General features: G+C 40.8%; 1 protein-coding gene across 1 annotated transcript in view; it reads right to left on the reverse strand.

The window, feature by feature from the left end:
• Positions 1-9,517: 9,517 nt before the first annotated feature.
• CLTCL1 (clathrin heavy chain like 1) overlaps positions 9,518-13,274 on the reverse strand; it is a 61,025-nt gene continuing 57,268 nt past the window's right edge. Inside the window, exon 32 of the mRNA XM_073312864.2 lies at positions 9,518-12,742. Coding sequence (XP_073168965.1) covers positions 12,627-12,742 — 116 coding nt within the window. The 3' untranslated portion in view covers positions 9,518-12,626. The remainder of the gene's footprint in view (positions 12,743-13,274) is intronic.

Below are 13,274 nucleotides of genomic sequence, written 5' to 3' on the forward strand. Positions count from 1 at the left end.
CTGGTTAACAGCACTGTTTGGATGGCAGAAAACTAAGTTTAAATCTCTTGCTGTTTTCAGACAGTTTATAAACTTGTGATGTATCGCCGCAGCTCCCTGCTTGCTTGTCATGCCAATATGTTGTTATAGCATTTGCAGACATGCCCAGTGCTACTGTAGGTGAGGTCACTTGCTTTACCCAATCTTCAGCACACACAGACTCTTCATTAAGCAATATATTGGCTTTTTTAGATCCTAACTCATCAAGTCAGTTAAGCAATGTGCATGATCTCAAACTTATTCGCAAAGTACTTAAGTGCACTCTTAACCTAATGCATATACTTAAATCCCATTTATCTCACTGAGATATAAGCAGGTGCTTAACTTTTAAACATGTGATTAACCCCTTCCCTATTAAGCAAAGTAATGAAGCACAAGCACAGATTAGAAGTTGTTACACAAGTTGCCCTCCAAGAAATTATAACCATCACCAGGAAGAGACCAGACGAGAAGAGTACTCTGTAGAGAACAGCTGACCTTTGTACTGGTGGCTGTAGAATGGGATGTTTAAAATCCATAGGTGGTTTGTACATACAAGTTTCCCCTGCCAGCTGAAGCCTACAAGAGTGTATTCCCCTGGGCTAGTACATGGGCAAAATTAAAGATAAAAAGAAGAGTTAACTTTAAGAGACAAAACTTAAAATTCTACCTCTTATTTTTGTCAGTCCAACAATTTCTATGGAAGCAAGCTATCTGGCAAAACCAGACTCCATTTCCATTACTGGTGGCAGGTTCTGCTGTCATGGAAACAAATACCAGATTACCATATTTGTGACAAAGTACTAGAATAACTTTAACCATTTCCTTCTTTTTTTTGTCCCCTCAATTCCAGGGGTTAATAAAGCGACCGGGGACCAAAACAGCAGCAGGATATCAGAGTGAGGACTCGGGGATCTCGAGTACTGAGTGGGAACTGAAAACTGCAAGGGCTGATTGACAAGCATTGGCTACAGACCCAAAAAGCACCTCAAGTCTGGGGCCATTCAGATGGAAAGAGTTTCCCCCTCCTACTCTTACCCTATAAAGATCATTAAAAAATGAAATCATGTTATTTGATAAGCTGTCATGATGTCTGGCTCGGTGTTAGACACAATCTGAAGACAATCCTAACCCTGAAGAATTTACAATCTAAAGACTGTCCCAAAACACAGGACTCAGTGACTCCAAGCAATGAGTGAACAGGGATTTTACATTATTAATATTACTGCTGACACCTCCCACAGGCACTGAACATTGTTTTCAGCTAGAAACATAGTATGTCCAATGATGTGGTTTTACCAGAAATCTTTAGGTGGTTGAAGTATTGCACCAAAAGCATACCTATCACACACTTACACACATTATAGCACAGCTACTTTAATTATACAGCAATTTGAAAAGTGTGAAGCACTACTTAAATATTAGAATTGGTCAAGATATGCTACCCAGAAATGGACCATTACAAGCCCCTCCACCTGCTACAAAAATACACCAATTTATGCTATGATGAGGAGGCAGTGAACTATATTTCCTTTCTCCAGCAGTGAAGGTTCACCAGTATTCCAACAGGCTCTTTACATCAAGTCTATAGTCTGCTACGCATGACCATGAAGATGGAGATGTTATGTTAGGGCTTTTGAGTCAGAGCATGTGGTGAACCAGTAGGATTCTGAGGACACTATTCTACAGTGCCTCACAGGGCCCCAGTTTGAGCACCATTTGCAAACAAGAGTCCATTGTGAGGCAACATTCAGTCTGAAAGGATTTCCCTTCCCACACTACCTGGTATGTTGTAGCCATCGAGGGTTTATAATCTTCAAGTGGGAGTAGAACTCTGTAGTAGTAGGATTTTATGTTTGTATTTTGTATGATTTAGAATAAAAAATAAAGAATGAGATAATAATGTAGCATGTATTAAATGTATTGGTATATGATTTGATCATATTCTGCCAGCCACCCTTTTTGAATGGCAGAAAGGAATGGCCTAATGGGCCATTTGGTAAAGATGCATCAGCCAGAATGTGTGTCTGTGCTGATTTCAAAGGTAGTGACAGACCTTAGAGGGTCACCAATTTGTTGTAGGTTTAGCATTTTAAAATAAGTAAAAGAATGCAATGATTGTTTTTCTTTTGCATTGCAATTTGATGTTCCTGTTCAAAATGTTCTGTGTAAATTAATTTTGTTTTGTGTGTGAATGAGGAATGTGTGTGTTAAGAGATAAGTGTGAAGGCCATCGCTGAGCCAGATGTATGAGGGAGGAACCAGAAACAGACGCAAGGGTGCCAGGAGGCTGCAACATGCCCCTGTTGAAATGTCAGAGGAGGGCAGATTTACGATTCTAAAAATGAGACAGGCACCTATCAATGGGGACAACATAGCTGTAATAAAAAAAAATAAGGACAATTTAAGAAAACGAGCACTCGTCAAACAACAATTGATTTCAGCATGACTGTGAAAAACTCACTGGTCCCAGTGAAGGAAAATCACAATATAAACAGGGCGTCTTGCCATGAAACTTTGGGTTCGTCTTGCAAAGACTTCCCCGGAGCACTGTGTTGCGAACGACAGAACCCAGCGATCAACCTAGCTGGCCACTAGGTTGATCCAGACTCTGGACTGGTACCTATAACATCGACTGATGGGACAGTGTGTGTGTGTGATGTAATTGAATGCGTATGCTAATTGTTTGTATCTTCAATAAATGCGGCATATTGCCTTTTCACCTATAAAAAAAATCCTGTGTGCTTCTTATAAACATAAGAACGCAGCTTCTGATCCAAAGGCACAAGCCCCCTAGCAATAGGGCAAGAATAAAGGTCTTACCATCTTTACACTAAAGCAGGCCTGGCTCTCCATCCAACAGAAGACAACTGTCACACACATGCTAGATAGGACATTACAAGTTATCACCACTCCACCAGAGCATGGTAAGTGCATTCTCCATGGCATAATCTATGTTGTTGCTTTAAGAAAAAAAAAAGTTAAAGTTGACCAACTCAGGATTGAATTTACCCTAAACGTGTCCCTTTGTACCATCTGACTCAGAAGAGGGGAATCTTCTTCAGAATCTTCAGAAGAGGGTGGGGAGGGGAATCTTTCAAAATAACAGCATTCCAAAAGATTAAAAACCCTCAAGTTGTCAGATGGGCAACCCTCCTGCATACTCCCCCAATCCAGAATCTTGGGTTTCTTTGCAGTCATACATTGTAATGACTCACCTTGCCACTGGGCTAATGTACATGCCAGAGGCTCTGCTAGTCCTTTCTGGTTGCCCTTTTCCCACAAAGGGTTACAAACGTGATCTTAGAATAAGATATTTTAAATCTTTATTAAGAGTCCACAAAATATTTCTCAGCTGGGACAATGAAACACTGCAGGAGAAGTTTTGAAAGATAAAAATTAGAATTTAAAAATGGAATGGGAACATTTCTAGTGGTTTAAGGTTTTTTTTAAAAAGTTACTACATTTTACAAAACTAATTCTAGGTCAACTGATTTAAGCATCTCTTAAGAGCAGGTAGGCTATGAATGTATGCAAACCTGATTTTCAGGAATTCCAAGTACCAATAATGCCCAAAGAAGTCAATGCATCTTTATACCTTGGGGCGGGGAGCCAATACAGTGCCCCTAAATTGCCAAGTTAAGTTAAGGAAGCTTTCTTCTGCTCTATTCCTTTCAACTGCCCAATACTGCAAGGGTCTTTGTTCTTAAAGGCAAAGTGTTCAGTACTTTAAATGGATCAGAACATCTCATTCCAGATGTAATCTCACTGAGATTCTGCTACACAGTTTTTCTAACTCCCCAATTTCATTAATTCTCTTGTGCACAAAGAGATAGTCTTCCACCAGCCCTGGTCAAAAGCTAAACCACAGAATGCAGCATTGAGCTGTTTGAACTTGACTGATAACAGATTGGTTCAGTTTAAAAAAAAGCTCCTAAGGCGATGCCTACATCATGAGCTAGAGGTGTGGTTCCTGAGCTCATGTACACATGAGAGCTAAGGCAAGTATACACAGCTGCGTAACTGCAGTCATACACGCAGCAGCAGCGTGGCTTAGCTGTGCTAAGTACAAACACTCCTGAAATGAGAGGAGATATGTACCCAGTCCAGCTAAGCTGTGCCACCACTGTGACGGCAAATGCTATCCTGACTACACCACTAGGTTACACCACTATTTATACTTGGGCTAGCTCTCCTTGAGCTACTGCAGGATGAGTGTGTAAGCTGGGAAAATCACACCCCCTAGTTCATAGTATAGATGTAGCCTCACAATCAATCATACAGGTAGGAGTTCAAATCAGATATCACTGCTGTACTGGTCTGCATTTCATATTTGGGGAAAGGATATGCTGGGAGAAAAAGTCATACTCCTGCTTGTGGCCTTTTTTGCTAAGAGTTTGCCCTTCCCACCTTCATCTTCCTCCCTCTCACCATGGAAAAAAAAGAAAATTGTTAAAATGTCCATTTCAGGCTCCAAATTCAAGTTTGTTAAGAAAGCAATGTTTTACAGACATCAGGGCAAAGGAAATGTTTCCATGTTTCAGCTGTTTGTAAAAAATCCAATTAAAACTTTTGTTTGGATTTAAACATTCCCAGTGCAGAGTTAGCAACCCAAAACACCTCAGCTATGTGCCAGTGTGAGAATGATAGTGAAACTGACTAGAAACAGAAGTGAAACTAAATGGGCTGTTTCTTCACCCATGTTAAAATTTAATCATCAGAACTTTTAAAAAGAACAGCTAAAATGTTTTAAAAAAAAAGTCCTGAACTTTTCAGTGTAAACTGACACAGTCCCCTTCATTCGTATTACATGCGTGGCATCTTTTCCCCAGGATCCCAGACAAATATTCTCAATCCCTCTCTGCAAGGTATTTTGGGGAAGTATCCTCATCACATCCATCTTCAGTAACCACCCCGAGCCAAAGTCACTCAGTAGCTCTTCTGTGATGAGCTGGCAGCTTGCTCCATTAGGCAGGATTACGAGGAATACCATGAACGTGTCACGTACACTTCGGAGTCCTCATGTCTTCTATTACGGCTCTGAGCTTTGTTGTGCAGCTGAATCTGCAGAATGTTGCATAGCACCTTAGAATGCTGGTAGTTAGGTGGGTGCTACACAAATGGCTGACGTGACATATTGTATTGTCAAGTTCATCAGGTCATACACATGCAACTTCCCATCAGCCTTCGGAGCTAATTGTTCAGAAAGGAGAGCTGTAGTACAGCTCCTTTCACAAACACACTCACAATGCTCCCCAAACATGAAGTCTGCTTTCACATTCAGGACACACAATGAAGCACAAAGAGAGGCAGCCAGGGCTGACAAACCAGTTATGTGCCTTTTCTTTGTGCGGACTTCAGCACCCAAATTAGGTCATCTTGCTAGGAACAACCTTTTTACCACCACCACCACCACCACCGCCGATTCCTCCCAGGGGCAACTCTGCCAAATTTATCAAGAATCTTGTGCTATTTGGTATTTTTCTTGAAGCTCCAGGTCCTGGAGTCTTTTGGTTAGATGAGGCTCTTGCTTTCATTTAATAAGATTCTAGGCCTCTTGGTGGAGGAAAGTTTGGAAAAAACAAAATCAAACCCTAAAGGCTCAAAAATCAGGAGACAGAGAATCCGAAGTGCATTTGTTTTAAAACAATCTCATGATTTTTAAGCTAATCTCAGTTTTCTGGGGCATGACTTGTGATTTTTGACTGTTTGCAGCTGGCAATACTGTTAATACTTGCTTCAAAAAAGCATAACTCCTGACTGTTTCATTCAACTATTTAACAGGCTGCAACACTAAAGTTCAAGGTAGGAATGGTCCTGTCTAGAAGAGTTTAAATCTTGCTTTTATGTTCATTGAGGCAGGATCCGTGTCTCCCTCATGAGCACACAGCACATTATGAGCACTGACAGAAACTAACAAATAAGACCACTAGCTCACATCCATTATACTTAAACCTTTTCTGAAAGACTGAAAGTTTGCTGCAGGGTAAGGTACAACAACAACAAAAAAGAGACAGTAGGTAGAATTACCATGCATTATGCTAGAACGATGCCCCTGCAGCTTGCAATAGCAAGTACAAAGCCACCCCATGTTACACAATTTAAAGATATATTCCAGTGTTCTAAAGAATACTCCCATTGTTCCCACACAGCTGTGATGAAGCACTTCTCATATATAGTTCACAGGATTTTGTTACAGCTTCAAAATGCCCTAAAACTCCACTCCCTGTGGGAACTAATGGGATTCAAGCAAGCATTCTCCCAGGGTGTGTTTTAGGGTGAGCATACAAACACATTTAGATTAGGAGCAAAGTGATGACTCAAGCTATATATAGCAGAATATTGAGATTACAGCAATGTAGTAACAGAGTAGCAGCCGTGTTAGTCTGTATTCACAAAAAGAAAAGGAGTACTAGTGGCACCTTAGAGACTAACCAATTTATTTGAGCAGAAGCTTTCGTGAGCTACAGCTCACTTCATCGGAATGCATCCGATGAAGTGAGCTGTAGCTCACGAAAGCTTCTGCTCAAATAAATTGGTTAGTCTCTAAGGTGCCACTAGTACTCCTTTTCTTTTAGCAATGTAGTAGAAAATGCTATAAATGAGAAGGGAGGCAACAGTTTCCACTAACCTTCAGAACTGCTAGTTGTATGTGACCTGCTGCATGCAGGTCTAAAACCTCCAAGATCAGGTTGTTTTCTAACCTGTCATTTTGGGTCAGATAGCCTTTTCAATGCAACTTGGACTCACTGAAGCACTCTGTTTTAGGAATGTGGTTTTAGCATTTCTAACACTCTTAATCAGCAAGTCAGATGTGGTCAGACATAAGGGTTAGCTATTTAGTAATTTTAGTTTTCCTAACTGGCTATACTCAGCTATCAGTTATAAAGAGATACAGACAATTTTACAATTATCTACATTATATAAAAAGTAGCAGAGGACATAAGAATGGGAAACGACTCTTTCCTTTTTCCCCCCTTTCGATACAACAAATATAGGTCAAGGATTTGTCAAGCTGTTTTTGACATACCTTACAAAATGCCTGTTGCCAACTGGCTAGGAAAGGACAGCAAGCTGTCTTCGGCAGGGTTTATTTGCACAGACAAAGTTGCATATTGGGCTAAATACCAGCTGTTTATATGTTAGGACTGCAGTGGCTAAAGATGACATTTTATAGAGAATATATTAAACACAGATTGAAATGAACTCTGGTACCCGGTGGTAATTACTCCCATGTGCGCTTGGAACACTGCCATAACAATATCATAAATCAAACAGATCTTGCCTGGCTGGAGTTCTTCAGTACCGTATGTACATTCTGCATTCCCAACTAGAAATGGGACTGAAGCACTTTAGGGCATTCTGGCAGGGCTTCTGCAGGACTGATATTCAGTGGTGCTGTTATAGTTGTACAACCCTGGAAAAGGTAAGTAAGCAGAACAGTTCCTGAAATAAACATTTTTTCTGTATAGCCAAGAAAATGGAGCTTACTGTTGAGAAATGGTCTTCCTGGGTTTTCTGGCTTAGCCCACGGGTTTGATACCAGAGCAGAGAGATGGGTCTTAGAAAAGCCAGCTATCAGGAGCAACTTTGTTTTTGTGCAAGAGGCATCCCTCCACCTTCTACCTCCAGACTTGGCAGAGCATCACTTGGAACCAGTCAGTCAACCAACCTGCATTGGAGGGAACACAGGATAGTGATGGTAGCTTCTATGCAAGTAGATACCCAGCTAGCCCACCCCAACAGGATTTCTATCAAGAGTACAAGGAACAGTACACATACCTTTCCACCAGCACAGGTGCCTTATAGGCTTGAGAGTTAAGCCATCTATTTCCATCTAGCCTGGTGAGTCACTTAACAGCCAAGATACAATGCTTGCAGAATCCCAATACCTTGGGCTAGGCTTTCCCTGCTGAGTGGGAGTAGAGAAAGTTTAATATTCTCCCAGGGCATATTAAGTGGAGATGGAAACAAAGACCCCATGTGGACTGATGTATAGCCAAGGCTAATTGTAAAGAAGGAAGCCCATTCTCAGACAGCGGAAGGACAAGGTGACAGACATGTATGTGAGCCCTCTATTATGCATCCTTTTCTCATATCCTTCCTGAAACAGCCTTCCCCCGACATGAATTATTCGTTACCCTAATGTGAATGGATATTCCCCTACAGTAGTAACTGCTGATGGGCTGCTTTAGTTACATGAAATGGATGGTTTCAGAGTAACAGCCTTGTTAGTCTGTATTCGCAAAAAGAAAAGGAGTACTTGTGGCACCTTAGAGACTAACCAATTTATTTGAGCATGAGCTTTCGTGAGCTACAGCTTCATGCATCCGATGAAGTGAGCTGTAGCTCATGCTCAAATAAATTGGTTAGTCTCTAAGGTGCCACAAGTACTCCTTTTCTTTTTATGAAATGGATGAAGAGTCCTGGCCAACAAGGATCATTATCCTGTTAAAAGAGCAGAGAACTTCACACCCTCCTTTGCCGGAACATTATACATCACAGCATTTTTGGTGCAATTGTTGTAAGAAACACATGGGAACTCGTCATTACTTTCTCAGTAGGAACACTCTTCCCCAATACAAATGAGGCAAGACTGGGAACAAGACGACTGACGGGCTTAGTTTCCACTTTCTTACCCTTAAATAAGCTTGATTTTAAGTCTAAAGCAGGTGATCAGTTCAATTTCCTGTAGTGCAGCCTCTTTAGGGCTTATGAGGGAAGTCTATTATACTGGAACATGCATGTGACACCTAGATTAAACAAAAGACTTGACTGTTCTATTGCTGGTGCAGATGGATTTAGAAACCTGCATTTTTATTGCAGAGAAGTTTGAGGTGGAGGTAGTGAAACAGTAACCTTAAAGCATGCAGGGCTGTCATATTTACACTGAATGTACAATTCTAGTGGCTGGATCTGAAGAGTAACCCATTCCATATCAGCTACCTTCCAACAACAGCAATAGATGGTCAGTTTTATGTAGAAAAGAAGTGCATCTATAGGGCTATACTAGAAACATGACATTCTGGTCCTTCCTCCTATGCCTAAACACCTGTTGGTAATTTACAAGCAAGTACTTGCCAGAATTGCATTTAAGAGATTACAAATAACCCAGGGATTTGCAAACTGGGGGTTGGGAGCCCTGGGGGGGGGGCAGGGGTCATGAGCCGACAACCTCCACCCCAAACCCTGCTTTGCCTCCAGCATTTATAAGGGTGTTAAATAGATTTTAAAAAGTGTTTTTAGTTTATAAGGGGGGTTTCACTCAGAGACTTGGTATGTGAAAGGGGTCACCAGTAAAAAAGTTGAGAGCCACTGAAATAACCCCTTTCATTTACATCTACAGACCCTTTAAACGGAGTACTTGTGGCACCTTAGAGACTAACAAATTTGAGCATAAGCTTTCGGGAGCTACAGCTCACTTCATCGGAATGTAGCTCAAATAAATTTGTTTTTCTCTAAGATGCCACAAGTACTCCTTTTCTTTTTGCGACTACAGACTAACATGGCTGCTACTTTGAAACCTTTAAATTAAGGTTCTCTGGCTTAGATGCTTGCACTGAAATTTTTGCCATAGCAGCATGGTAGGAGCTTTATTCCCTGCAATTGTTTCAGTTCCTTAAAGTACCATAGCTCTTGCTAGAGAAAAACAAATTTTTATATACCTGCCAAGGTCTAAATTAGGCTATAGTTAGGTTTAAGTCCGTTACTAGTTGAAAATCTTACAGGTTTTTGGTACTTGTTTAAAAAGTAGAATTCTTCTCTCCATCTCCCTTCCCCCCATGATCTACACTGGTTACCTACATTTCATCTGATATTTATGTCAATAGTAAGTTAATGGGAAACTATCCTAAACAAAGTATGATTATAGCAACTATCTATATTTGGTTTTCAAATCTTCTTTCCTTCCTCCCACTGCTAAAGCAAAGCCAAAAACCATGACATCCTACAAACAGCAATTGTCACAATCAATACACCATATGAACCTGGGGTCCCACTCTAAAGCCTTTCTCCACACAAGTAATCCTGATGAGGTCAGTATCATTGCTCTCCTGAGCTAGCCAAGTCACATATGGACCAGTGACAGAAAACACTTTTATATTATGGTATATCTGAATTTTCTAAAAAACTTAGTTCTAGGATTCAGTGTTTGTGATGGCTTTCACTGAAAAGTGAGATCTGGTTTGTTCACCACCCTAGAATTGATCCAGTAACAGCTGATGGCAAGACTTCTTTATAGGAGAATATTAGAGCAGATAACTTGGAGACACTCTTCAATAAGGCACTAGTTTCCTCTTCAAGTTCCTGATGAGCAACTGAAAGCATATTTTATTAACCTATACCAATTTTCTGTAAGTGGGATATACAAGTTAGAGCAGTGGTTGTGCAACACCAGAGTGCTAGAATGGGGGGGGGGGGAAAGACACCTACAGTACCCTTATCAGCAAGGTTGTGAATTTGAGCTTGCCTATACCATTAGCCATCTTAAACAGCCCTTTATGAGAAATGCAGCTATTGATGGTTTGAATGCTTAAAGTCTATTACTTTCAGCCTTTCCAAATATGGCTGCTAGTTTCACATGCAGGTGTAGGGCTTTCCTACTCTAACATGCTCCTGTTTTGAAGGAGGCAGTTGTGTGCCTTGTGTTCTGTTCTTGAATACTGGAGTGTGTAGAAGTGATGGGGAGGCAGTTCTCCAAGATACACTGAATGATTTACAGCAGAGGATCGTTTACTAGTTCTTTTGGTAGCTTCCAGGGGTTGAGTTTCTCCTATACTTAGCTCTGCTTAGTTTACATCGCTCCACTTTTGGGAAAGGCCCCACAAAAGACTACAGTCCAGTATTAAGCTAGGCTACAGTACAACTGAAGTACAGTAAAAGGATGCAAGTCTAGGCTGGGCACTTCATGAAGCCCATGACTAAGTTCGTTCCCAAGATGTGAATGGATAAACAAATGCATCTAAAATGTATATAGCTGAGACCCCAGACGAATAAAAAGTTTAGGGCATTGTGTTCATAGCATAAAAGTTAGTTTCACCTGGAACTTGCAAGACACTCTGCAAATGGTAGAAGAACTGCCTGATACTTTTATTTTCCTCATTCACTCCTCAGAATATCTATAGGGGGAAAGTACAGTGTAAGTATTTAGTCCAAAGTGCTCTGGACCTACTACAGTGCAGGTAATGTAGAGGGGAGGGCAGTGATCAAAGGCCTAGTCTAGCTTTGACAGTTGACGTTTTGGTACCATCACTGTTGGTAGATGCAACTCCCCCTGCCAAAAAAATAATCAAGACTACAACCACAGTGTACACCAGTTTTACATTTATAATTGGACTTTTATAATATTCATGATTAGCACAAAGTTCATAACCATAAATTATACATTGTTATCTAATTTCAGTACATAAAACGTTAATGATATATGTATTTGAAGAGTGGCACAAAGGAATACAGCTCTGTTGGCATTCTCAAAGAAAAAGGTGAACGGTGGATGTGCCATTTATACTACAGCACAGCAAAACCAAGATTTGCCAAACCCTATCAGATCAGATGACACTGCTTCTAGTTGCCAGTCAGGGTCAGGAATTTGAGTCAGCCCAAGATGGTGGAGCAGAAAACCTTAATTCCAGCATCAGAGTTAATAAAGGCGCAAAACCAGGATTATATCCCTTTCCACTACCTCAAATATTTTAGCACTATATCCCTCCCCATCCTGACACTGCACTCTTTGAATCATTGTTACCTTAGCATATGCTCATAGTACTTTGGCAGCCCACGCACACACATTCCTGCTCCGTTTAACTTGCCATACATATAGCTGAGATTTCCTTTTGTACCATTTAATGTCAAATGAGTAACATGCTCTCCCACCTTGTTAAAGAAAAAAGCATCTGGGAAGTTTGCTTGCTCTCCGGTATGATCAGATTTATTCTCTTTCAGTAATTAAGACTCAAACCTACCCCAGAAGGTACAGAACAGGCTCAATCTACCCCCCCACCCCCAAGAACTTTCTGCAAAAAATTTCCCCCATGTTCCTCCAAACAATTTGCAGAGTACTTTAAGAAATATTCCATAGCCCATTCTCCTTTTTGCATACAACATCGCAAACGAAATGGGGTAGTCAGATTTAAGCAAACTTCTAACAGTCCACCAGTAAGATGCTGCTGAACTCAATTCTGAACATCCATGCTACCTACTTAGTAGCTTCAGCTACAGTACTTTAAAGCTTTAACGACTTGGTGCCAGGTGATTCCCCAGCACAACCACTGCTGGCAATGGGTTTGCAGCAAGGAACATGCACTCCCTCTTCCCCCTGGCCCCAAGTAGTTATTGCTGTATTTGGAGTTTTAGATAAATAGTGTCTCGACTTCAGCCAAGAGTCTTGCAACATAATTAACAAAAGCTGCCTTTGGAGGTTGAAATGTAACTGGACAATAGCAATAAATAATGGTAACAGGTATCCTCTGGAAATCTTCTCACTGAGTGGGACAGCAAGTATTCAACCAACCGAGGGGTCATCTGTGCCTTTAGGACCATTGTAAACTTCTCCAAGAAGTTAGCAGGACAGGAAGGGAGAAAAACAGACTGTAGATCTGTCAAAGAGCTAGTTACATATTGAAACCATAAACAGGTGGCTGGGTGAATCCTGGAGCTGTGTATCCATATGGGAAGTTGGCCTGGGGAGGTACTGCGCTGGGGCCTGCTGTTAACATTAGCTGCTGGCCTGGAAAGGGAAGAAGGAGTTTGTTTAAAGAAAGCTTTGCAAATGCCTGGAATAAAAAAAAAGATGAGGTGGTGTTAAACTGCCCAGACTTTAGAATGGCTATATAGCTGGTTAACAAGCATATTTGTATTCTAACAAACAAGATGGAAGAACCTAAACTATACCTCCTCCATGGAGGAGAGGACACAATGATGTGAAAACAGGCCATTAGCTTTTCTTGCCAGACAGATTTAGAGCAATTCACAGTACCTAGAGCTTGGTGAAATTCTGACTAAGACTTCAAGCCCCCAACGCCCACCCCCACCAAAATAAAAAAACCTTAATGACACCAAAACATGTCATGAATGTGTGTCCATTTAGAAAAAGCCTACAAGAATTTATAAAAACCAAACACAGAAAGTGTCGTTTCAACATTTCAGAAGGAAATGTTGAGAAATGGAAAAACCAAAAGTTTCAAAATTTGCTTTTTAAAATAAAAAATGTTTAAAATGCTCAAAATCAGAACAAAGCATCTTGTTTTGGGTCAAAGTGT

The sequence above is a fragment of the Lepidochelys kempii genome, chromosome 15 (genome assembly GCF_965140285.1).
Source record: "Lepidochelys kempii isolate rLepKem1 chromosome 15, rLepKem1.hap1, whole genome shotgun sequence".
Classification (NCBI taxonomy): domain Eukaryota; kingdom Metazoa; phylum Chordata; order Testudines; family Cheloniidae; genus Lepidochelys; species Lepidochelys kempii.